General features: G+C 47.0%; 1 protein-coding gene across 1 annotated transcript in view; it reads right to left on the bottom strand.

The window, feature by feature from the left end:
• Positions 1-16,280: 16,280 nt before the first annotated feature.
• Positions 16,281-27,462, bottom strand: part of CCNE1 (cyclin E1) — a 60,751-nt gene continuing 49,569 nt past the window's right edge. The window contains exons 7-12 of the mRNA XM_078670305.1: positions 19,326-19,472; positions 19,095-19,190; positions 18,060-18,197; positions 17,871-17,982; positions 17,633-17,790; positions 16,281-16,896 (exon numbers count right to left, since the gene is read on the bottom strand). Of these exons, the coding sequence (XP_078526431.1) occupies positions 16,771-16,896; positions 17,633-17,790; positions 17,871-17,982; positions 18,060-18,197; positions 19,095-19,190; positions 19,326-19,472 (777 nt within the window). The 3' untranslated portion in view covers positions 16,281-16,770. The remainder of the gene's footprint in view (positions 16,897-17,632; positions 17,791-17,870; positions 17,983-18,059; positions 18,198-19,094; positions 19,191-19,325; positions 19,473-27,462) is intronic.

Here is a 27,462-nt window from a genome sequence, read left to right as displayed (position 1 = left end):
TCCCTGCTGTCCTCCCCACTGCCCTTGTTCTTGCTCCGTCCCCCACCCCTCTGCACTGACCTTCCCCCCCCCCCCACCCCCGACACTTTTCCGATATGCAATTCCGGTCAACCCCTGTGTTGGTATAACACCGGACAAACTTGCTTCCACCGCCTCAAACCGCCTTTCCTTAGAGTGGTGCATGTACACGTATATTCTGCTCATTTGTGGGTATTTGGTCTCCTGTTTCTAGGTCTCTATGATTTGTTAAATATGGTCACTCATTGTTTTATTGAGTTTAGAAGTAAGATTTGAATATGTAACATACCAAGGGTACACGTGTGAAACTTTGCAATTACCTGTCTGATGTAACGAGTGCTCTCACGATGCCACTCTGGAGAAGAGATATGTAGAAGCCGGTAATGGTTCCTGTGGATTAGCGACCGCTGTTGCTTCTGTTATCTGTTGTACTATGGACAGTATCTGTAACTATTGCCAAGTGGACTAATTTGATTTGTTATTAAGACAGATATGACTGTTTCTTTTACGATATGCACTTCCAGGAGAACAGACATGACACACGTTCAGTTGAATTCCTAAGTCACTGTACAAGCAGTCTAATGGCTTGATGTCTGCATTTTGTAACAATAAAAATATTCAAACAAAAAAAAAAAAAGAGTGGTTGCAGGCAAGTGCTATGGCATTCTAAAAAGTTTGCGTAAAACCTTGGACCTACTCCCCATGGCGGGGAGGAAAACGCTAATTCATACCCTTGTTACTCCCCACCAAGACTATGGGAACTCACTGTACATTGGCTTGAGCAAAAAAGGAGTGCATCAACTTCAGTGCGTGCAAAATGCGGCCGCTAGGTTGGCACTGAATCTTCCCCGGAAGTCATCCGGGAGTTGTGCTTTAGCCACCTTACACTGGCTCCCTGTCCGCGAACGTGTTATGTGCAAAACTATGTACCTGACACAGCGCATCGCACAGGGGAAGGGTCCTATCTACCTACAAAATCTGCTGACCATGTATCACCCTAGGAGGCTACTGAGATCCCTAGGTAGTATGCTCTTTAGGGTTCCGCGCATTTATAAAGCAAGGAAGGACGGTCGCTCTTTTAGATACCTGGCAAGTAAACAATGGAATGCTCTTCTGATCGAGCTCCGTATGGAACCGTCCGAGATGAGGTTTAGTCAGAAACTGAAGACGTACCCATTTCCTAAATAGTTGAGGTTTCTGATTTTCCTTGGCCCTTCTGTTCTCTCTATCCGACACTTCTTGTAGCTTTCTTGGTCTGTATCCACAGCGCAGGGACACACTGTACTAGGTGTAGCCAGGCGCTTTATAAGGAGTAGTTTGTCCTGTAACTCCAGTTCTGTAGTAGGGGTATCTCTGTTATAGTCATAATCTAGTGAATAGTCCCGCCCATGTGCGAGGACCCGGGCAATCAAAAATAATCTCTTAAGTTGTCAGAAAATTGCAGAACTGCAAAGACACTTAAGAGAAAATTTAAAGACAAATAATGCAGCCTATATCCACAGGCTACACTGTCCAGTACTTCAACTAGAAAATTCCACCAAAAATCCACAAACAGCAAAGCCTGTCCAGATTTCCCTTGCTTTAACCACTTCCACGCTAATGACAAAGCCAGCTCGTCATGGGAGTTACCTGCCCTGCGCTCATGACGAGCTGGCTTTGTCATGTAAAGTGGGATTTATGTGCTTTCAGCGCACAGCGGGAAAACGCGGTAGCACTGTAGTGGTTAGATGCAAAAACCCCTCAGAATGATAGAGAGGAAGGCATGGACAGACAAGCCCCATAGGCTGCCATTATGTGGCTTAAATAGGATACTGTGCCTTTAAGAGAACCTTCCAGAACTTTCTCCCAGTATCCCAGAATGCATAGCAGGTCCAACTTACTTTGTTCTTTTTGAAGGCGTAACACGCCAGATCGGTCGCATTCCTTACGGAACATTTCTCTCCACCGGGAAGGCGCCTATAACAGATACCCCTACTATAGAACTGGAGTTACAGGACAGAAACTACTCCTTCTGTAGTACGGGATCTGTGTATAGTCATAATCTAGTGAATAGAATGGCAAGCCCATCCCCACACCAAGCGGCGGTGGAGAAAAGAAAACCAACATCACTATTGTGCGAACAGATTTCGCAGCGAAGCCTGTCCAACCTGAGCGTCTGCCCTGGCATCAGTGTCCAGGCAGAAATGCTTAGCAAAGGTATGAACCGACTTCCAAGTGGCCGCCTTGCAGATTTCTGCAATCGGAACATTACGGAGCAAGGCTGTCGTGGCAGCTTTGCCCCTGGTGGAATGAGCCTTAGGCTTACCTCCTAAGGTCTTATTAGCTTTTTGGTAACATAGCTGTATGCAGGACACAATCCACCTAGAGATAGACTGCTTAGAGGTCGCAAGACCCGTCCTGACAGATCCATAATTGATTAACAATTGGTCAGACCTACGAATATCTTTGGTCTTATCCAGATAAAATGTCAATACCCTCCTAACATCCAGGGAACGTAACGATCTTTCCACTGGAGACGAAGGATTCTGAAAAAACATAGGCAAAGTTATGGTCTGGTTAACATGAAAATCAGAAATAACCTTGGGAAGAAATTTAGGGTGAGTACGCATAACAACCTTAGCAGCATGAAATACAGTATAAGGTTCTTGGCAACAACGCCTGAATTTCACTCACCCTGCGGGCCGATGCAATGGCCAAGAGGAACGCCGCCTTCCAGGACAGGTGCTGCAACGAAGCCTTATGAATAGGTTCAAAAGGCTCCTTCATCAATCTGGACAGCACCACATTCAATTCCCATGAAGGCGAAGGAAGCTTGACAGGAGGGAACACTTTCTTCAAGCCTTCCAAAAAATCTTTGATCACAGGGATCTGGAAGAAGGAAGTCTGCGAAGGGCATTTCCTGTAGGCAGTCAAAGCAGCAAGATGAACCTTAATAGAATGGACATTAAAGCCAGACTGCGCCAACTGAAGATAAGTAAGGATGACATCTTCCTTACATGTCGTCCGGTCATAGTTCTTGGACTTGCACCAGATACAAAACCTCTTCCACTTGTACGCATAAGAAGTCCTAGTGGAGGGTCTCTTAGACTCCTTCAGTATGTCCATACAATCTGCAGGAAGATTCAAATGGCCATATTGCACTCTCTCAGGAGCCATGCTGCCAAACTCAAAGACGAGCGGTTGGGGTGCAACATCAGCCCCCCGAACTTCGAGAGAAGGTCCGGCCTGCACGGCAGCCGGATGTGAGGAAGGGGAGACCGGTGAAGCAGGTCCGTGAACCACCACTGTCTGGGCCATTCCGGGGCAATCAGTATCATCCGCGCCCTGGACTGGGACAGCTTGATGAGAACCGTCGGAATCAGGGGAATGGGTGGAAAAGCGTACAGAAAGCTGTTCGACCAGTTGATCCATAACGCATTCCCCAGTGTCCCCGGCTGGTAGTACCTGGAGGCGAAGTCTCGGCATTTGCTGTTTTCGGCGGTGGCGAACAGATCTACGTCCGGAGTCCCCCACCTTGCGAAGACTTCTCCTAGTACTTAGTCGTTTATGACCCATTCGTGGTTTTCCTGAATCAGTCTGCTCAGTGCGTCTGCCCGAACATTCTGCACACCTGGCAGATGGGTAGCCGTTATCGTCGGTCCTCGAGCCAGAAGCCAGTGCCAGATCGCCTGCGCCTCCTGCGACAGGGTGCGTGATCTCGAGCCCCCCTGCTTGTTGAGGTAATACATCGTGGTCGTATTGTCCGTCTGTACAAGCAGAGAGTTGGTCTGGAAGGACGGGTGAAAGGCCTTCAGTGCCAAGTGAACAGCTCTGAGTTCCAGGAAATTTATGTGGTACGTGCACTCCGTCGGGGACCACGTCCCTTGAATTTGCAGGTCTCCGGAGTGCGCTCACCAGCCCAGGAGAGAAGCATCCGTCACGATAGTCTGAGTGGGAATGTCCTAGTGGAAGGGAACCCCTCTGAGGAGATTCTCCGCTGAACACCACTTCAGAGACTGAAGAGCATGCAGAGAGTCGTATCTTGTCGTCCCAAGATCCTCTCTTCTGATCCCACTGATCCTCCAAGCACTCCTGCAGCGGTCTCATGTGCAGCCGCGCATGTGGCGTCAGGAAGATGCAAGAGGCCATCGATCCCAGTAGAGAAGACACCATCCTCACTGTCGTGGACGGAGAGGTCATAAGAGCCTGAGCCTTCCGAAGCAGTGATAACCGTCGCTCCTCCGAAGGAGACACGCTTGCTGACAGCATATCGATGGAGGCTCCCAAGTACTGAATGCACTGGACCGGAGTCGGAACAGACTTGGACATGTTGATGTGCAACCCCAGCTTGTTCATTAGAACGCACGTCTTCTGGAAGTGTGCTTGCGCTTCCGTGAAGGAGGAGGCCTTGATCAACTAGTCGTCCAGGTACGGATAGACAAACACCCTGTTCTTCCTTAGGTGTGCGGCTACCACTGCCATGCACTTTGAGAATGTCCTCGGCGCAGACTTCAGTCCGAAGGGCAGTACTGTGTATTGATAGTGATTGGCGCCGACTTGGAACCGCAGGAACTTCCTGTGTTTGTGTGCAATGGGCACATGGAAGTACGCACCCTGGAGGTCTATGGCACACAGCCAGTCTCCCCGTTGCAGCCGAGGATAAATCTGATGCGACAGCATGCAAAACTTTTCTCTGCGAATCCACTTGTTTGCTTGTCGCAAATCCAGAATGGGCCTGAACTCGTTCTTGTCCTTTTTGCGAACCAGAAAGAACCTCGAGTACAGACCTCTTCCTCTTTGAGACAGAGGTACATCTTCTAGCGCCCTTTTCCTTAACAGGATATCGGCCTCCGCCTGGAGCTCGAGCAGTTGATACTGTGAGCTGACCGGAGGAATCGATGGAGGCGGGCTGGTGAACCCAAGACTGTATCCATTGCAAACAATACTCAGCACCCACTTGTCCTGAGTAATTTTTCTCCACTCTGCCAGAAAAGATTGAATGCTTCCCCCCCACCGGAGCGGGTAACAGTCGCAGGGGAAGTAAGTGCTCAGGGCCTAGACCCGGCCTGGCCTTTAGTCGCTGGGGTCGACTGATGGCCGCCTCTGCCCCTCTGGCGCTTTTGGAACGGTCTTCTGAACTGCTGCTGTTGCTGCTGCTGTTGCCCAGAAGACTGGCCACGTCCTCTGCCTTGACCACCGAATCGACGTTGGAACGGACAGTACGACTTCTGTCTCCTTGGGTTTCTCCAAACCCACCGCTGTGAGAGTTTCGGCCTCCGCTTTCATGCGGGCCATTTCATAGTCAGCGTGCTTCCCGAACAGGGTCTCGCCAGAGAATGGAAGATTGGCAACCCTTTGTTGAGCGTCCGGTTTCAGAGACGTGAGATGGAGCCATGCATGTCTCCGCTGGTTAATTCCGTGGCAGAAACCATGTGCCGCCAGCAGTGAAGAGTCGGCTGCAGCGCTGATGACTTGATTCGCCACCAACATCCCTTCATTCAGCACCTCTTGAAAGTCTTCCCGCTTGTCCCGCGGTAGAAGTTCCACAAACTGTTGAAGGGATTCCCAAAGGGCTCTGTCATACCGACCCAAGAAGGCAGTGGCACTAGCAGCCTTCATTGAGGTCGCTGAAGTCCCACAAACTCTCCTCCCAGATGAATCCAACCACCTGGATTCCTTATCTGGTGGAACCGTGGAGGAAGGCGTGGTGGCATGCTGTTTGCGCGCCGCCGTCACAATCACCGAATCGGGAGGGGGTTCCACCCTCAGAAAGGCCGGGTCCGAGTCCGGAGCCCGGTACTTCTTCTGTAGTCTAGAGGGTGCCGCCTTAGTCACCGCTGGGGTGAGAAAAAGATCCATGGCTGGTTCTTCCAGACCCGGCACCAGTGGCAATAACGGCCGAGACAAATGCTTCTGGTGTAGCGTCTCGAAGATGACTGATGTCTTGGGAGTGGGCACAGTCAAAGTAATGCCCAATTTCGCCACACCATGTAACAGTACGTCCTGGAATGACACCAAATCGTCAATCGGTGAAACCCTCGTATCTGGTGAATCCGACATGGTCGGGGAGTAGTCCCTGGTCCCTGACGACCTGGTCCGGGAGCAAGACCTGTGCCTCCTGTGGCGCCGTCTAGATCGTGTGGAGGACCTGTGGCGCGAACATTCCCTTCTTCTGGAACGGGAGCGCGACCTCCCCGCGCTTGGGCGCTCCACCGGTTTCCGTGGAGGCGTCTTCCGTGGCCTATCCTGGGGTTTCGGAGTAGGAGTCCCCTTAGGAGGTGTCGGAAGCAGAGGCAGGGACACCGACCTCGGTGGCCTGACAGGAGGCCTCTCCGGCAAAGGCGCTGGCCCATGAGGTGGGACCGGCGGCGGAGGTTGCCCCGTAGGTGGAAGTGGAGGATTAACCGGAGGAGCCTCCTTCGGCAGAGGTGGAGGAGTTGCAGGCCTTGGCGGTGTATATACACCACAGAGTACAACGAGCCCGGTGACTTCTTCGGGGGAGGGGCCCGAGACCCAGACCCTCCAGAGCGTGAGCAACGCCTCCGACGTCCTTCACCAGGTCCAGCGTGACTTTTCGCGCCAGAATCCCTCCTGCGCCGCTTAGGGGAGGTTGAGATCCTCGGGGACGCTGATCTCTTCCTGCTAGACGTCGAGCGTCGTTTTTCAGGCGTGGAGCGGCGATCCCTCAACTCTGGTGTCGAACGCCATCTCCGCGACGTCGAGTGCTTCTTCCTCGACGACGACCGGTCAGACCTCGACGGCGAGCGTCGACTCTTCCTCCTCGTCAACCGTTTCCTCACAGTCCTCGACGGCGATCTGGTCGACGGCGACCGGCGGTGTCGCTTCTACGGCGAGCGCCGGTGTCTCCTTCGCCGACGGCGATGCCTCGACGTCGGCGGCGATCTCGACAACGGCCTACCCATGCCTCTCGACGTCGATCTTCCACGCTGTCTCGACCCGGGGCCCCGGGGAGAAGGGGAACACACAGTCGTCATCCCTCTCGGAGACCGGGACCTTTTGCTGGTCTTCCTGCCTCTGGAGAGCCCCCCAGAGGCCTCAGCAGGGGCAGAGGGAGCCTTCCCAGACCCACCTGCAGCCGCCTCTCTTCTAGGCCTTGGAGCCTAATTCTCAGCCTTTCCCTCAGGGTCCTTGTAGAAAAGGTCTGGCAGATGTCACAATCTTCAGGGACATGCTCTTCAGGGAGGCAAAGAATGCAGACGTCGTGTGGATCAGTCTTGGCCTTCATCCTTCCACATGCTGGGCACTTGTCGAATAAAGCAGGCATTTTAGATCCCTAAAAGCCTGAACAAACACACAGAAGTGAGAAGGAAACACCAAGAATCAATTGAGAACACTTTTAAATCCAAAAAGTGTACAAAAACTCCAATAAACCCTTGAAAAAGGGAGAGCTCAATGCACCAGGGTCCTGTAAGCAGGAGCCGGAAAAAAGAACTGAAAGTAAGTTGGACCTGCTATGCATTCTGGGATACTGGGAGTAAGTTCTGGAAGGTTCTCCTAAAGGCACAGTATCCTATTTAAGCCACATAATGGCAGCCTATGGGGCTTGTCTGTCCATGCCTTCCTCTCTATCATTCTGAGGGGTTTTTGCATTTAAAGCAAGGGAAATCTGGACAGGCTTTGCTATTTGTGGTGGAATTTTCTAGTTGAAGTACTGGACAGTGTAGCCTGTCGATATAGGCTGCATTATTTGTCTTTACATTTTCTCTTCAGTGTCTTTGCAGTTCTGCAATTTTCTGACAATTTAAGAGATTATTATGGCTCACTAGAGCTCTTACATCACACCCAGCGTTCACTTCAACCCCTGTGAGAACGGTGCCTAGCAAAATTCAACTGGATCACCTTATCACCAATAGCTCTTCCTGGGAGATAGAGGTCACTGGGACTTTGTTACAGCAGGAGGTGTAAGCATAGAGCAGCTGCTAGATTTCTAGACGTGGCCCTGATCTTGAATGAGAAGCAGTACAGCATGCTTGAAGTCATCTACACCGTCCCCTCCAAACCCAGACCATGGATGGCTGATGTTCAGTTGGACCACTGCAGAGGCGACAGCACTTCACCACGGAGGCATCAAGGGGGTCCATCGCTGCCTAGTGTTGGCGGGGGGGGGGGGAGGCTGCTTTTCTGGCCGATTACCCCACTACTGAGATGATCCTCAGATGATGCACCCATTAATAGTAATACATGCCATACACCAATCACAGCTGCCCCCCTTACCTTCCCTGGATGGCATGCAAGCCAACTCACGGACATAAAAACACAGAATTACCTCATGTTCTGCTCCTTCGCCCCTTACTTCCTTCCTACCACTCTTCTTCCAGGCACTTATCCTCTTTGCCCATTGCGCCTCCTCCCCATGCCGTGACCTCTTTACATCGTCTGCATGGCTATTTATGTCACCACTTACACATGCATCTGATTGCAGTATTTCATCTTATGGAAAATGTAATTAAAGAAAGTAGTTTTTAAAATAAAAAAATGCAGCTTCAGAAATCTTAACAGTCAGGCCCTAATAAACCCTACTCTTAACACTGTATGCGTGCAAGTTTTGCTTTGCAGTAAAATTAGAATTGCACTCTATTCCCCTCAAAAGGCTGCAGAACTCGGGGTGCATGTCATTCTGTAATGAAAATCTGGTGCCTTAACCCTGTCAGTCGTCACCTAACCCAGGGGTTTTTTAGCAAGGTCACTAACCATAAAAATAAGCTTGGGGCTCATCAGGGGCACGCTAAAAACTTTTTTTTAATGACAATATCACGGAGGGAATGACCCTGTTGGATTTTTATATAACCATTGATCCCTATAGGTGTAAAAATGCAAAAGGGCGGTAACACAATATTTTAACTTTTTTATTGAAGTTTTAAATGGACATAAAGTAGTAAATAGAGCCCATGTAGCCACGGTGCTATTTTAAATCTGAATAGCAGGTTGTTCCTAGGGGGAAGGGTGGTTGGGAGGGGGGCGCTGTTAATGTGTTTTATAGTGGAAAGATGTTAAGTAATCGCACAGTTAATAAAGAAATGAAAATGAAATGGCTTTGCCGTATTCCAGGTGCAGACCAACATCACCCCATGAGATCGGAACAATTAAGAACTCAAGCACTTTCAAACAGAAAGTGTTAAGAGTGTCATGTTATTACTGAGTGCATCACAGCTCAACATAGGCAACAAATGTCAGATTTTCTTCACTGAATGGTAATATTGGGAACCTAACTAAAGGCTGATGTGGGATGTTTGCATCTACAAATAAAACTTCTTTAAGCTCATCTCCTTAAGAGCAGCTCATCCTGATGTTCTTGTGCAGAATGCTACCTTCTTGGGCACCGTGCACCTCTGGCTATGTACTGAGCTTAGGATTTGCAACTGCTTCTGAAAATTCATACAATGTGTATCTCACATGGTCTATTGACAATATGGAAAACGGTTAGCTCAACCACACCAATACTGCCTCAAAACATCTTAGAATGTGTTAATTTAATACATGCATTTAGGTAATTATTTACCCCCTCACTGTTAAACATATGAACTCTTCAAAAGTTAACAAACCTCCTAAAACCCAGAAGCACATAATTACGTTTTTGAAACCACCACCCCAAAACTGGGCAGCGGATAACCGAATAAGTCAGTACAGTAAAACTATGTGCTGCACCACAAAGATCAACGATTCTGGACAATAATGCACTGCACACAACGATCCATTAAAAACTCATAACCGGCTACAACTGTCAATATATAAATCCTAAGTCATGTGTTACTATACTCCAACCCTTCAGACCATTCACTCTCCAATACAACAAAAGTGAACACTTGATTGAGTAACCAGGATTCCAGAACCGTACAGGTGCCCATATTTCACAAGTCATTCTAAAACTTTTTACTGTACACATGCACCTTTTACACCCAAGTTAAACAATCTATTGCCAATGCACAGATATAAGTTAGGATCCTTGGCTCAGTGCATTCCACCACTGCCTCAGAATTTCTGATTTGTGGAAGTCTGCATCCACCAAAAGGGCTTTGCTGAAGGACTAAAAAGCATCTGAAAAGTCTACACAAAAAGGGTTACCAAGGTTGCAAAACAAATGGAATATGCTACTTACCAGTATGCATCTGTTCTTGGCATAGAGGGCTGCAGAGTGGTACATTTATGAATAGATCGCCATCTGGTGTTGGGCTCGGATGATTGCACTTTGTTTTTCTTCTGGAGAAGTCTTTGTCGTCATAGGTGACTCCTCCTCTCGGTGTTAGTGCGCATGGGCATCGGCTCCATCCTTAGATTGTTTTGCCATAGTAGGGTTAGATGGAGTAGTGTAGTATAGTACATAAAGATATGCCCATGTAAATGTATCTAAATAAGAATGTTGGGACAGACACAGGTTTCCGGGGAGGCAGGGAGGGCATGTACCACTCTGCAGCCCTCTATGCCAAGAACAGATGCATACTGGTAAGTAGCATATTCCGTTCGAGGCATATGGGCTGCAGATGGTACATTTATGAATAGATTGTAAAGCAGTTACCTCCCTAGCGGTGGTCACCAGTGTCTGTCGCAACTGTTTGAAATAGAGTTTTTAATACAGCTTGGCCCACTCTGGCTTGTTGTGCAGCCTGTACATCAACACAGTAGTGCTTTGTGAATGTATGTGGTGTAGACCAAGTTGCTGCTCTACATATGTCATCTAGGGGAATGTTCCCTAAGAATGCCATAGATGCTCCTAGTTTTCTTGTGGAATGAGCTCTAGGAGGAACAGTTAATGTTCTCTTTGCTTTAATGTAACATATTTGTATACATCTTACAATCCATCTTGCGATGCCTGCTTTAGAGATAGGATTGCCCTTATGTGTTGGGGAAAATGCTACAAATAGTTGTTGAGTTTTCCTGAAGTTGTGTGTTCTTTCTATGTAGTACAGAATGGCTCTTTTGACATCTAGTGTATGTAGAGCCCTTTCTGCCACCGTCTGTGGTTTTGGAAAGAAGACTGGTAGTTCCACTGGCTGATTGATGTGGAATGCTGAAATTACTTTAGGCAAGAACTTTGGGTTTGTTCTAAGAACCACTTTATTCTGGTGTAACTGTAGGAATGGTTCTTGTATTGTCAATGCCTGTAATTCACTTACTCTCCTGAGTGAGGTAATGGCTATAAGGAAGGCCACCTTCCATGTAAGGAATTGTATTTCGCACCTATGCATAGGTTCGAAGGGTGGCCCCATTAGTCTGGTGAGTACTACGTTGAGGTTCCAGACTGGGGAAGGTGGTAATCTTGGTGGAATGACTCTTTTAAGACCTTCCATGAATGCTTTTATCGCTGGTACTCTGAACAGTGATATGCGCTGCCTGTTTTGTAGGTATGCTGCTATAGCTGCTAGATGTACTCTGATAGATGTGTACGCTAGATTACATTGCTGTAAGTGTAATAAGTAGCAAATAATCTCCCTTGTTGATACGTCCAGAGGGTTGATATTGTTATTAGTACAGTGTATAGCAAACCTCTTCCACTTAGCTGCATAGCATGCTCTGGTGGTTGGACGTCTCGCTTGTTTAATTATCTCCATGCAATTTGGGGGGAGATCTAAGTATCCAAATTCTAGGATTTCAGGAGCCAGATCGCTAAGTTCAATTGAGTTGGATCTGGGTGCATTATTTCTCCATGGTTCTGTGTAAGGTGCATGGGTAGAATTCGTAGCTTTTGATGTGGCACTTGTGAGAGTTGCAAGAGCGTGGTGAACCACGGCTGTCTTGCCCGCGTGGGTGCTACTAGTATCATGGTCATTGAATGTTGTTGCAGCTTCCTGACCACTAATGGGATTAGTGGGAGAGGGGGAAAAGCGTATGCAAATTTGTTGGACCAATTTATCCATAACGCATTGCCCTGCGACAGGTGATGTGGGTACCTGGACGCGAAGCTTTGGCATTTTGCGTTCTGATGAGTGGCAAAGAGGTCTATCTCTGGTTGTCCCCATCTTTGGAAGAATGGCTGCAGTATTTGTTGGTGCAGTTCCCATTCGTGTATTTGTTCCAACTGTCTGCTTAAGATGTCTGCTATCTGGTTTTGGACTCCTGGTAGGTGTTCGGCTAACAGATAGATGTTTTGAGGAATGGCCCATCTCCAAATTTCCTGTGCTAGTCTGGATAATTGGAGAGAGTGCGTCCCCCCCTGTTTTTGAATATAATACATTGCTGTCATGTTGTCTGTTCTGATCAGGACTGCTTTGTTGGTAACATGTATCTGGAAGGCTTTCAATGCTAGAAACACTGCCAGTAGTTCTAGATAGTTGATGTGCAGTGTTCTTTCCTGCACACTCCATCTTCCTTGTACTGTGTACTTGTCCATATGTGCTCCCCATCCGGTGAGCGATGCGTCTGCTGTTATTGTCACCTGTGGAATTGGCTCTAGGAACGACCGCCCCTTGGTAATGTTTGTTCTGTTCCACCACTTCAGAGAGCGGTGTGTGCGGTCGTCTACCAACACCAGATCCGTAATCTGCCCTTGAGCCTGATTCCACTGTGTCGCTAAGCATTCTTGTAGCGGACGCATTTGTAGTTTGGCATATGGTATTAGCAGTATGCAGGATGACATCATGCCTAATAGCTGCATGAACACTCTTGCTGTTAGTGAGTGTTGTGGCTGAAATCTTTGAATGATTGTAAGCATTGTTTGTATCCTGACTGGGTTGGGGTACACTTTGGCTTTTTCTGTGTCTATAGTAGCCCCCAGATATTGTTGAACCTTGTTTGGTTGTAGGTGTGACTTTGTGTAGTTCACCGTGAACCCTAGCTGGTGTAGTAGCTGAATTGTCTTTTGTGTGTTTTGCAGACACTCCTCTTGGGACCTGGCTTTTATTAGCCAGTCGTCCAAGTATGGGAAGACATGAATTTGTTGTCTTCTTAGGTGAGCTGCTACCACTGCCAGGCATTTTATGAACACCCTTGGTGCCGTTGTGACACCAAATGGAAGGACTTTGAACTGATAATGTTGTCCTTCTACCACAAACCTGAGGTATTTCCTGTGGGCTTTGTGAATAGGGATATGAAAGTAAGCGTCTTTTAGATCCAGTGTAGAAAGAAAGTCCCCTTTCTTCAGTGAAGGAAGTACTTGTTGGAGCGTGACCATGTGGAAATGTTCCGAATTTATGTATGCGTTGAGAGGTCTTAGGTCCAGTATTGGCCTTAGAGACCCGTCCTTTTTGGGAATTAGGAAGTATAGGGAGTATACTCCTGTTCCTTGTTGGTGCTGTGGAACCTTCTCTATGGCATGCTTTTCTAGCAGTGATATTACTTCTTGTTTTAATAGTGTCAGGTGATCTTGTTTCATTGGACGCTGTTTGGTGGGGGATGTTTGGTGGGGTAGCTGTGAGTTCTAGGCAATAACCATGTTGGATAATTTGTCTTACCCACTTGTCTGATGTGATGTTTTCCCAGACAGGTAGGAACTGTGATAGGCGTCCCCCGACCGGTGTTATATGGTCTGGGGGAAGCTCTATGAAGTCACTGTTTTGGGGTTGGAGAGTTGCGGTTGTTGTTCCCGCGACCTCTACCCTTGTTGTTGTTACCCCTGTATCCACCTCTAGAATTACCTCTGGGTGATGTAGGTGTAAAAGAGGTTTGCTGCTGGTTTGTACCTGTATTTTTGGATCCTCCTCTATAGGTGGATCTACGAAAGGAACCTCTTTGTGTCGGCTGTTGCAATGCTCCCATTGATTTAGCCGTTTCTGTATCCTTCTTCATCTTTTCTAGGGCCTCATCTGTCCCTGTGCCGAAAAGTGTTTTCCCATCAAAAGGTTGGTTCAGTAACGATGTTTGTACCTCTTGTTTGAACCCTGATACTCTGAGCCATGCATGTCTCCTTAACATGATGCTTGTCGACCTTGCCGCAGTTTCTGCCGCGTCTAGGGCGCACTTTATTGAAGTGTTAGTAATTAACTTCCCTTCTTGTATAAGTTGATCTGCCCTCTTTTGATGTTCTTTAGGGAGATGTGTGATGAGTTTTTCTAACTCATCATAATGCGCTCTGTCATACCTTGCAAGTAGTGCTTGCGTATTAGCTATGCGCCAACTGTTTGCCGCTTGAGATGCTACTCTTGCCAGAGGCATCTATTAGTTTAGACTCTTTGTCAGGAGGTGGAGCTTCTCCTGTAGATAAAGAGTTTGCTCTCTTGCAAGCGTTTGTGACCACTAGTGAGTCTAGAGGAATTTGCCCCTTAATGTATATTGCGTCTTTTGGAGCTGCCCTATATTTTTTATCAATTCTTGGGTTCAATACCCTAGCCCTCACTGGGTCTTTGAATATCTCTGATGTATGACTGAGAAGGCCCTTAAGCATTGGTAGTGTTCCTGATGTTCTTTGTGCAGTAGGTAGTGTTTCTAATAAGAAGTCCTGTACTTGAGGTTCTGTATGTAGGTCTACCTTACGAAATGTTGCTGCTCTAGTAATTAGTTGTGCAAACCCAGTATTGTCATCAGGAGGTGAAGGTTTTGAGGGATATGACTCTGGGTCGGTATCATTACCTGACCCCACATTATACTCTTCCCATGGGTCTGCCTCCTCTGGGATTGTGTCCTCATCATCCCCAGGATGTCCCCCCTCCCCTGTGTCACTCTCTCCATCTGTTGTAGGTGTAGATGGGCGTGTGGGAGGAATATCTGGCCTATTGTGAGGAAGAGGAGAAGATGGTGTGTGAGGTTTGGGAGAAGGGGGAGGAGTTGTATTCGTCCCCATTGTTCTCTTCTTCGGATGAGTCTTGTCGTCCGAATGTTCATGTTTCCTCTTTTTAGGTAGTTCTGTGGCTACCTTGCCAGTCTTTGGGTCAATAAACAAAGTCTTTTGTTTAGGATCCGTTCCGTGTTCCTGTGTCGGTACCGCAGTTTTCGGTTCCGAAAGGTGTTTTTTCTTTTGAATGTCCATTTGTATTTTCGGTGCCGAAGTTGTTCGGATCCGATTTCTTCGGTATCGAAGATGTCCCCGGTGTCGAGGGTGTTTTCGGCGCCGAAGCGTGCTTCGGTGTCGACATGGACTGCTTCGACTTCGAGCTTTCCTTGACTTGGTGCTTCGGTGTCGATATGGTCCGTTTATCGGAACCGGAACCACTATGATGGGGGACCGAGTGTTTTGGTTTCTGTTTCGTTGCCGGGCTCGAAGGCGGGGCGTTGGAAACTTTTTTCGGTTGTCTGACCGGGCTCGAGGGCGGGGTCGATACCGTGTGGGGTCTGTTTTTCGGTAAAGGGACGTCGTCACTCACGGTTTGTTGGACGTCGATTTCCTCGACGTCGGACTCGTCCGCTTCTGACCCCGCCTCGTCGGCCTCTTCTTCCTCGTCCTCTGGTTGCTGGTCCTCAAACAGCTCCGGGATTGCTTGTGACTGCATTCTCGATACCTCGTGTCTTCGGGCTCGACTGTTTCTAATCGTCGATTTTGACGAGAACGCTGCACAGGCCTCAGTCCCTGGATTCGTGTTCAGGGGACAAGCAGAGGTTGCACACCTCGTGTAGGTCCTGGTGTGGGAACTTAGCACCACACGTTGGACATTTTTTGAATGGAGTCCTTTCCATGGACCCCGGGCTGGACTACGTCGAGTTTCTCGTAGTCGTCGTCCTTCGAACCGCGTCGGTATGGAGTGAAGTCGCGTTCGGTAACGATACCGTCGATTTGGAAAGGAACACGCGCCGGTTATAACCTTCTTTGTTGAAGTCGGTCCGGAGCGCTTCGATCCTCATCCGAACCCGATGGCGGAAAAAAACAATCTAAGGATGGAGCCGATGCCCATGCGCACTAACACCGAGAGGAGGAGTCACCTATGACGACAAAGACTTCTCCAGAAGAAAAACAAAGTGCAATCATCCGAGCCCAACACCAGATGGCGATCTATTCATAAATGTACCATCTGCAGCCCATATGCCTCGAACACACAATTAAAGATTAACACTACATTGTTTTTTTCTCTCTCCAGGTAACTGGTGCAAGATTTACTGACCATTGACCTATGCCGTACATACCAGGACCAAAAACACTTTGCAGTTTGCAAACGTTTGCGCTTGAACTACTTTGTTTCCTATCTCCAGATTAACTTCAGTACTTATATTGAGGCCGCAGGCCTAAAGCCATGGTGATAATCATTGTAGGCAGCCTCAGAGGCAATCCAATTCAACCGCCAACTCCCGTTAACATCCTACATTTTCATTCATTTACTCTGTGGATGCAATGTGCGTGAAAGAAGGAGTATTGTGCACAGCACGCACAATTACAGAAAATGAGATTGCCAACAAGGCTAGAATTAAAACTTGAAGACCAAATTTTATTTAAAAACATAGCAGCACTTACAGAAAAGTTTAAAACAAGGGTTGAAAACCAATGCTTCGGTTAAAAAAAAAAAATACATGTCAACCACAGTTGTCTTGTGCCTCCAGAGTCAGTTGGGTGGACACTCACTGATGAAACTGTTACCAATGGGTGTTGCTTAGAGACACCCGAATGGTACATTTTGTTATCGGCTTTTAATAGTTAATCGAATCAAGTATCACCTGCCATAGCAGCATTGTGAACGCTTCAGTGTTCCATAAAAGGCTGGTGTACTAGATCAATTGACGCCGAAGGTTTCTTTAAACACTTCAATAAAAGCCTCCCCTTCCCAAAGTGTTCTTGCAGTTCATTTAAGCTTATTAAAAATCTCACTTGCAGCATTCAAGAAAGGATCATTTTTGATCAAGAAAGGAGGAATTCCAACATAGTCCACGATGTGGCCTGCAGCACCTTTTTAACAACTTTCACGCTACTTCCAGCATCCCGAGTCTCCGTTTTTTGTCACTTTGTGGCGGTGTAAGTATACCAGAAGGGACAGGAGTAGTCCTATTTGCTTCAGCCAATATGGCCTGTTTTGCTTGAGCTTTGTCCTGTGAAAGAGTAATACTGAATTATCACAACAACAAAAAATACTTTCAAAACTCCAAGTTCTAAACTTGGAAACGTTCTACAAACACCACAAACCTAACCAACTAACAAATGCCAAGCTTCCTGTAATCTAACACAAGCCTAGCCACGTTGCCAGGTAACAAAACATGTTGGCAATAGTTACCAGGTATCATAACTAAGAAACCTACTGGGCCCCTTTATTAACGCAAAACACACAAGATGGACGGAATATTGCACAATGGCAAAACATTCACCCCCAGTCACAGATCTGGGTTTAATCCATCGTTATTTTGCTCACCAAGCCACCCCAGTTCATAACGATTGATTAAACCCAGATCTGTGATTGGGGGTGAATGTTTTGCCATTGTGCAACATTCCGTCCATCAATTGTTTGTCTTTTTTAATGCCATCATTCAATGAAGCTTCACATTAATTAAGTCAATAAAAGACTGCTGTCTTTTTGAAAGGGGTGGGTTCTACTGCACTGCAAGTCTTGCAAGCGACCCATTAAAGATAAAACAGAAAGCATGCACCTAATCTGGTTACCAAACATAAATCTCACTCACTCCCACGTACACACCATTGCAAACTTAAGGCAATGTTACAAAAACATCTGTGATAGACAAATATGCTTTACTGAATAACTTGGCCCCACCCAATCAAAAGTTAAGAAAGCTAGTCAAACATATTGAAATGAAAAATTACATCACGCCATACCAGCAAATCCAAGCTGTTTATATGAGTCTGTATGTTGTGAATATCTTCAGAGGCTACATCACGGAAATTACGAAGTGGCGCGCATCCAGCTTCTTTTATAGTGAGGGCAAAAGGACTCATCCACTTTGTGCACTCCGCCAACTCGTTCCAGCTATAGCCTGTAAACCGACAACTTGTTGAGGGAGGGCAAAAAACTTCTGTACTCTATACCATATAGACCACCATGCCCAACACTTACCAGAAACTTTGGCCACTAATTCCATGGAAGAAAAGTAGTACAAAGCAGAAGCAGCAAGGGCACCATACGTGAACTCCAAACACCCAAGATCCAGCACACAAATGTCCAAAAGCTAACAGAAAAAAAAAAAATTAGCATCTGCAAAGTCCCCAAAATATATACTTTAAACACCTATTAAAGCATACCCACCTCGGTTATTTGCACAAAGATCTGCTGTGGATATTGTGGCAATAGCACTTCGCAGGCCTCTTCTTTTAAATATGCTACCTGCATATAAATGTTCAACCAGGACACCATTGTCAGAGGACTTAAACTCCACCCTAGGCTCTAAAGGAAAGGGGGGAAAACAATACAAGTTTTACCATTCATTTGTTTTCCACATTATTCTCTGCGAACTTGCCAGTTTGTTAGAGATGGGGGATTTTTAAAGCAGGCAAACAAGTTACCAAAAATGTCCACATTAAGGTATGCCACACAGAAAAGCAGCATCCAATTAGAAGGCAGCCGTCCAATGCCACAAGTCACTTGGCACCACTCTTGCCATCTCTTCCAGGAGCTGTGCTCCCTGGTTTCCAGCACTGCTCGGCCAGGCTGTTAACCCCTTCGGCGCTGATGACGAGCTCAGCTCGTCATCAGTTGCGCCGCTCGCACGCTGATGACGAGCTGAGCTTGTCATCTAACACGGCTTTTTGAAAAAAGCCGCGTAGCGCGAAAATCGCCGCAGCGCGCCTGCGGTTGAGAGAGCCTAGCCAGAGCAGTTTGCAACGTCTTTCTGACGTAGCAACAGCAGGCAATAACTTCACTACTGCTCTGAGTCATAGCAGTTAACGGTTTTGAATCCAGCTTTTCATACTGGAGGCCCTCTACTAGAGGAATGCATAACCCAAATAAATCATCCAATAATGGATCAACTGGCAGTTCTTTTAATGTTCAATGAGAATACTCAACACATCATGATTAACGAAGGAAGGTACCATACTATTAAATTGTTCGTCATTTGCAAATGTAAACCGAGGATAGGCTTTACTCAATTAAAAATCTAATTCAATACTTTGAAGTATTTCCTACAATAATTAGCACACGTTCGTTTTATTAATCCTTTTATGGTAGGAAAACCGAATAAAGCGGAGGATTATTAATCCTGCCATAAGCATAATTTTTTGTAATACTTCTTTGGGATGCAAAAAGTGTTAGGACGTCAATTAAAATGTAATATGCAGCTACCTTCAAAATAATTAGTTCCATCTGCAGAATGTCATCATCTGTACATGCACCGTCCGTAACATATGCAAACTGGAAAAGTTTTGGTGGATATATTTCCTGTAACAAAGCCATAATATATAAATTTTTACCATCACAAAATTAACAAGCAGGACAATTTCAAAAAGGATATTCAAGAAGTCTCAGATGAGAATCTAGAGCCCATTTCAATCAATCTAGTTCCTAAGAATTTACCTCTAGCTTTGCAGCGATGAATAGAGCTGAAATTCCAATCAGCTGTAACCTTGTTTTGAGAACGTCCTGTTCTGTTGACATGAACCGATCAAAGAAGTCTTGTGCCAAGTAAAAAGTTTCTCTGTGTAACTTGTACACCTCACATACCTGCAAAATAAATTAGACACGTTCTACTGAGCTGTGAGCAAAGCAGGTACCACAGTAATACCAGTTATTTATAGCTTTAATTCTCAACTGAATCATGGGAACTGAATAGTCCTGTGCTCGTGCAGGGTCCTGGATCACTTACACAGAGAACACGCGTCACATTCGCATCTCTTTAGAAAAGCCATATTTTTTCAATTGAAATAATTTATTTAGCAGCTTGCAAAAAAGGCAATTTTGACAAATCCAATATATTTATTCAATAAATGGAATATACACATATATATATATATATATATACACACATATATACATATATAGATATATATATATATACATACACACATATATATACACATATATAAACACACACATATATATATTATACATAATAAATAAGTCTGTAATGTAGGTGACTAGGAAATAAAATCTCACAAATTTATTTTAAAGGAAATTAAAGTAAAAACAGGAGTGGCCACATGGGCTGCAGCTATGCAAGGCTGAAAAACAGACAGCGACGCCCAGCCCTCCATTATTCCATCATGTCCCGTAAGTGGCAGTTACTCTGGTTTTTAGGTCTCGCCTGGTGTTAGCAGCGCGCATGCACTGCTCTCACCAATGCAAGGGCTTCTTGGAATTAATATGGATCCCAAAGCTTTCAGAGGCTGACTTGAAGCCCTACCCATCTTTTTCATTCGCTGGCGTCATCCTCCATGCTAAACACTGGCTCACGATTAAAAGGAGGCTTTAGTCCCTCCTGGTTACCACCCCGTCCACTTTTAGCCCCGCCCACCGGGACTGGATGCTTAACTTGCAGCGTGTTACTATCTCTTTTAATTAGAAGGTGAGGACTTTGTCATTCCGGCTGGAACGCGGCGCACGTTGTTTACATTGTCATTCCGGCTTGTTATTAATTTTAGCTTTAAATCAGAGCATGGCGCCAACTTGAGGGACACCGCGCTCAGTTTATTTTATACCGGGTGCCCGCACTCAATTAAATATTGCTCCTGTGGGGGATCATTTTGAATGCTAATGAGCTGCAGTATGTTGCCATAACTCTTAACAACAAAAGTGATGACATGGTTTACACGACCACATGGCAGTGGTGCACTGATATCCATGCACAGCCCATGGGCCTCCCACCAGAGGCATGAGAAACCCACACATGTCCATTTGCTCTGACTATACCCGCACCTGCTCCCCGTGTAGCTCGCTCTGCCAACCTCTGAAACAATGCCACGCTCTGGGGGCTCCCGCACCATCTTGATTTATTCTTTCCCCTCGCAGCTTCCTGTCCAGATGGCTTTATTTGGGTGGGTAAGGGAAGGGGCTTGTCGGAGCATGTGTTGCTTCAACGCCGGGCTAGCTCCAGCAAGGTGCAGCATCAGATGCAAAAAGCACAGCTGAGAGCATTCGTTTGGGAACCACCATTGGGGCCGATCTCAGACGCTAATGTGATCAGTGAAGCTAGTCATGTAGCGATTGTCCGCATACTTTTGCAGCTGAAGTTAAGGCGCACCTTCATGAGAGGATGGGTAAAGAAGCAGGCATACTGCTGCCACTATTTCCTCTCATTAGTAGCAGATGACTATTTCGCTATCATTCTCGGCGAGCAAGCTGCATCAACCATGAAGCGCCTAGTCGAACCAGCCTGAGGAGGAAACGTTCCGCATTTCAGGTAAAGGCCCCAGTAATAATGTTCCTAGACATGGCTACCTCGTTCATTTTCCAATATAGTGTCAGCCCTCCCACAATGCCTGCTCGCAATAATGTATACACTCGAGAATCATTTAAATAAAACTCAAAGAAACCAAAGCGAATATAACCCAGTTAAGTCCAAAATGATTGCTGCTAGTAAGAACAATGAAAAAACACTAATATTAGTGATGTTTTATTTGTTTTTCAAATATTAAGGCTCAGAGCTTTCAACTGCAGTTATTTTTAAACAGTGATGATGAAAAACTTAGCCAATAACGCTATAACACACAAAAACAAAGAAATGCTTGTATTCGGAGACGTAATTTACAGACTGACCACAGTTCTGTAGAACTGATGCACTGCCGACCACACTATCTTCCCGGCGCAAATTTAAATCTCTCATCCAAACGGAGGCCTCTCAAAGTACATGAATGCAAATCACTATAATCTTTATATTTCAAAACGAGCGCATCTTGTACGACCCGTACAAATGTGCTTTATACATCAAATAAAGCACGTTAGGACCACTAGGTTGCAGGAAACTGACATTTCATATAATTGCAGTAAATAAATAAAAAGAATCAAAAAAAGGTATTAAAAAAACCTCAACTGCAATACACACTAGTACAGAGGTCTTCAAACTTTTGATGCCGAGACCCCCTTGTAAAACTTTTAGGCGTAAGGACCCCCTTCCGACAAAAGATTCTAGAAACTGGTACTCATCATAAACAACTATCGACAACCATAAATGCGCTGGTTAGACCTCATCACATCCATCCATCCATCCATCCATCCATCCATCCATCCTTTCATCCATCCATCCATCCATCCTTCCATACATCCATCCTTTACCCATCCAGCAGTCCATCCACCCGTCCATCCACCCATCCATGCAACCTTTCATCCATGCACCCTTTCATTATTCCATCCTTCATCCACCCACTTTCATCCATCCACCCATCATTAATCCCCCCACCTTTTCACATCCATCCATGCAACCTTTTATCCACCCATCCTTCATCCATCCTCACTTTCATCCTTCCATCCATACATCCATCTTTCATCCATCCACCCATCATTCATCCATGCAACCGTTTATCCATCCTTCATCCATCCCTTTCATCCATCCATCCACCCTTTCATCCTCCCATCCATCCATCCACCCTTTCATCCATCCATCCATCCTTTCATTATTCCATCCATACATCCATCCATCCACCCTTTCATCCATACAGCCATCCTTCATCCCCCACATTTTCACACATCCATCCATGCATCCATCATTCCTCCATGCAACCTTCTATCCATACATCTATCCACCCTTTCATCCATCCATTCACCCATCATTCATCCACCAACCTTTTCACACATCCATCCATCCCTCATTCATCCATGCAACCTTTTATCCATCCATACATCCATCCTTCATCCATCCATCCATCTACCCTTTCATCCTTCCATCCATACATCCTCCATCCACCCACCTTTTCACATCCATCCATCCTTCATCCATCCACCCTTTCATCTTTACATCCACCCTTTCATCTTTACATCCATCCACTCCTCATTCATCCACCCACCTTTTCACACATCCATCCACCCTTCATCCATACATCCATCCACTCATCATTCATCCACCCACCTTTTCACTCATCCATCCGTCCTTCATCCTTCCATCCATACATCCATGCACCCACCCTTTCATCCTTCCATCAAAACATCTTTCACCCATCCACTCATCATTCATCCACTCCACCTACCTTTTCACACATCCATCCATCCTTTCATCCATCCATCCTTCACCCCCACCTTTTCACACATCCATACATGCATCCATCATTTCACCATGCAACCTTTTATCCATCCATACATCCATCCATCCTTCATCCACCCTTTCATCCATCCATTCACCCATCATTCATCCACCCACTTTTTCACACATCCATCCCTCGTTCATCCATGCAACCTTTTATCCATCCATACATACATACATCCTTCATCCATCTACCCTTCCATCCTTCCATCCATCCATACTCCATCCACCCACCTTTTCACACATCCATCCTTCTTCCTTCCTTCCATCCATTCATCCTTAATGCATGCACCCTTTCATCAATCCATGCACCCATCATTCATCCACCCACCTTTTCTGTGCCTCTCATGGGAGGTGGTCATTATCTCTGCGTCTTCCTCTCTCATGGGAGGACATCTCTGTGCCTCCCTGCTTTTTGGGGGGGGGGGGCAGACAGGCTCCAACAACATCTCATGGTGAAGAACCGACTCAGGCACATTTCTCCCGCACAGGCGCCAGGTAGGAGGGCTCCTGGGACTTGAACCAACGATTGTAATGTCCTTCTGCTGTTTATAAAGCGCTCCGACACCTACGGGTTAAGCTAGCGCTATATAAAATGTTAAAAATAAAAAGAACCCCCACAGCTCCAGGTGCGCAACGTCCACTGAATTCAAAGGGCTACAGCCTCCTCCCCCAGCCCCCCTCACCCCTCCCTTGTATGTGAGCCCGGGGCTGAAACGCTTCAGGGACACACAAAAAGGCACACCAGAGTACTTGACAGGTCTTTAAAAGAACTTTTACTTGTTAGAGGCTTTGATGTTTTTCACCCCTTAGGCCTCTGCCGTGAGCACTGTCAATCATCCCGACCTGCGACCCCCTCCCAGGACTCTACGACCCCCCCTGGGGGTCGAGCCCCACAGATTGAAGACCTCTGCACTAGTAGGATCTTACTCAATTGTTAAATATTGCTCCTGTGTGGAATCTATTACTTTAACATTGGCAACGAGTGGGAGGCAGTTGAAGGTTGGTGAGCAACACAGGCCCAGATCTGCACTTATTGGATCAGTGTGGTGTCTAAGCCATGCAAAGGGGAAGGCGGGGTGCAGCAGTCACCATGGTTTGTTGACGCCTGTGGTGGAATTAGCATGGCGGGGTCTCAATCAGTGAGTCTGAGTGAACTGAGCTACACTGGTGACGCGATTACAAAGAGCGACGCTCAGAGACCGAGCCAAATACACTACCGGAAGGAGTGCAGCAAAGGGACACATCCTGGGCGTACTCACCCACAGACACAAAGAGGCAGGCTGTGCCTCACTAGATGCCGGGGTAGATTGCTGTCGGTGCTTCTGAATGCTGGGGCACCCCATGAATCCAGGGCACTGGTAGAGTGATGCTCACCGTACACCCAGTGCTGCAGAGAGGGCTGGTGGAAGTCCGGGAGTCTCTGGATGCCGATAGGTGCAGGAGTTTGTATTCGCCATTAACTGATTCCCCCCACCACTTCCTTATCTCCACTCCTCCATCTGATCCTCCGCACAGCTATTTCCCCCTTATCTGCACACCAGCCCTTCTCATGATGCCTTCTCCTTCCTCCTTGACTTTCTCCACCCTCCAGCTCCATTCCTCGCACCCATCTCCAGATTCTCTACTCCTCCGCCAAGCCCCTTCCTTCCCCCAACCAGCCCTTTCCACATGCTTTCAGAGACATGAGGAAGGAGGGGGAGCAGCGTCCTTGCTGTCATGGAGGGGCACCCCAGGCCTTTGCAGCCTCTTTATCCTTCAAGAAATGGCGAACTCTGACTGGCTCTATGAGGTAAGGCAGAGGGGCTGGGGAGGCGGCAGGGGCTGCAGAGGTCCCAGCATTGCATGAGAGGGAGAGAAGGGGCGAGGTGGGGGAGAGAAAGAGTACAGCAGATGGGAAACCAGCGGAAGAGGTTTGAATGTGGTAGCGAAAGAACGCGAGATGGTCATAGAGCAGGAGAAACAGAGGCAGCCGAGGGAACGGAGATATGAAGAGTGGTGGGCGAAAGCCAGAGAGATACAATAACACCTAAAATAAAAAAATAAAAGCACAAGGGCCAGGAGGAAAGTCTATAAAAGAGCAGCAGACAGGAAGAGAGGAGAGAAGAGAGCACGGGACAGAGTTACAATTGGGGAGGGAGGCGAGCAGACAGCGCAATGGTAAGAGTAACAAGCATTTGCAATGCAATAGGTCTCGCATTTACGCGCGTTTCAGCCATTGACATTGCAAATGACAATGCCTTTTATTTTTGTTTTTAAAACATAAATAAAAGGCAGCCATCTACAATGCCAATAGCTTAAACTCACCTAAAGGGGAGACCTATTGCATTGTAAATGCTTGTTCTTTCCAGCTGCTGAGGACGGGAACTGGAATCACAGAGCTTACCCTTTTCCCCCTCTTGAAAGTCTTGCCAAACCTTCTTTAAACCGGTGTTACTCAACACCAAGTACTTGGGAGTACTTTTCTGGTATTTTGCGACCCAAAAACCAGCTCAGTGAAGTGCCCTTCGTGTGTGTAACATGGAGAAGCCGGCCCCCCAATGTCTTGGGGTGTGCCGACCCCGGCCGGATATTCATCTTGTGACACCCCCCCCCCTCTTTTCTTCACAGACTATGTACTGGGGGCCTACCCTAGAATCCGATGAACCGCAGGAGAAGGATGACTAGGACGACGGTCCCTTTAACTGGCTGCACTTTGGTGAGGAGGAGGAGCCCACACAGACGTCAAATACGCCAGCTAACAGCACCCAGGTGTGCTTGTACACCGGAGGCGTAGGAGTCGGAGCAGAGTTGAGAGAGGATTCGAACGGAGAAGCAACCAAAGAGGCAGAGAGGAGGAGTGACCCGTCGGCGGTGCGGGAGCCAGGAGGCCATCGGCATCACGAGCCGCCCAGCCGCACGCCAGGAGGTGTGTAGCTAAACGAGGTACGGAGCCATATCACGGGCTGGGTAGATAAGAGGTGTAGACCCGTCCCCTGACCAGCAGACCCTTGCTCCGTTCACTCCCCGTTCCCTCACAGCCCCATGTATAGAGCACGAGCGGTGATTCCCTCACTCCCTTCCCTGGTACCACTGTATCCCAGTTGGACGTGACACTGATACTTGCCTCTCTTTCCTTCTCTCCTGAGCGGCGTTCCTGGAGACACCACGGAGACGGATGAGCCTCCGCCCGGCAGGAGTCCCCGAAGGCGAGCTCCGGAGGAAGAATCAAGACCGCGGAGACGAACCCAGAGGAGTCGATCGCCCAGGAGATATCCCTTGCGCCAAACCTGCACAGATATTCTGTTCAGACAAATAAAACCCTTAACCACAAAAACCCGCCTCCTGCCTTTGCCTGCCCCTCCCGCTACAGTGTGGTAGAAAAAGGTCAAACAGATGCTCCTTACCTGTGAAGGCTGTCTACGGATTCCCACATGCCCGACAAGTTGAAACACTACAGGGCCGTATCCAGGAACACTCTGAAGGATGGATAGAAGATGCACCTTCATAGATGGAGTTTGATGCTTATTTTTAAAATAGTTTTAAGTAGGAACCAACACTTGTGAATGGTGAAGCAGAATAGGCGCAGGTCTTGAGATAAATAGAAGTGGAAAAAGACAGACATGTGCAATAATTCAGTGAAGTAATAAAGCAGGAGAATGAGGTCTTCAGAGGGTGTAAGGAGGTGTGAGCGGCTCCACAGATGTCTGACTTGGGGAGTCTAAAATTGGATTTAGGGAGTACCCGGTCATCTCCGCTTCCTCCGAGTGCCTATGATCTGCAAGGTGCCTAGGAACGTTCCAGAGCTCTGCTTCTTCCGTGGCTTGCCCAGTTCACCGCAAATCTCAGGCCCAGTTCACCGCCATGATGCTGGATACAGATGTCCCGACTGCCCGACCAACATCGGATTGTGCGAGGATCCCCCACCGGATAAAATTGCTATTGGTGTGTTGATCCCACACCGACACATGGTGAGACCTGCATCCCCTGCGCTGCCTTGTCACAGCTCAGCGCCTCATAACCGGCATTGCTCCGGCTCTCCCCAACAAGCCTCAGCTTATTTGACTGAGTTAGGACTCACGAGATCGGCGGACTGGTTTCCAAGCGGAGATTGCAGGCTGAGCTTCGAAACTCGGCACCAGCACCTAGCGAGGCCTTCCTCGCCAAGCCCTGAAAAGCCTTAGCTGTTTTGGCAATCGAATTGTTTAAATCAAGAGAAGACTTTCTGGGAGTGCTGATTTTAAATTGGGATATATATATATATATATATATATATATATATATATATATATATATATATATATATATATATATATATATATATATATATATATATATATATATATATATATATTACCTACTGGCGGTCGCCAGTAGGTATATATAGTTAGGATTTTTTCTCTATGGGTTTTTTGAAAATTCTATGTCTAATAACTTTGGCGTTTGTGGACGGAATTGGCTGAAATTTTCAGGAAAATGGCACATTTTGTTTCTGAGCAGCCC

This window comes from Lissotriton helveticus, chromosome 12 (assembly GCF_964261635.1).
Source record: "Lissotriton helveticus chromosome 12, aLisHel1.1, whole genome shotgun sequence".
Taxonomy (NCBI): Eukaryota; Metazoa; Chordata; class Amphibia; order Caudata; family Salamandridae; genus Lissotriton; species Lissotriton helveticus.
This window is presented reverse-complemented; position numbering and strand designations above follow the sequence as displayed.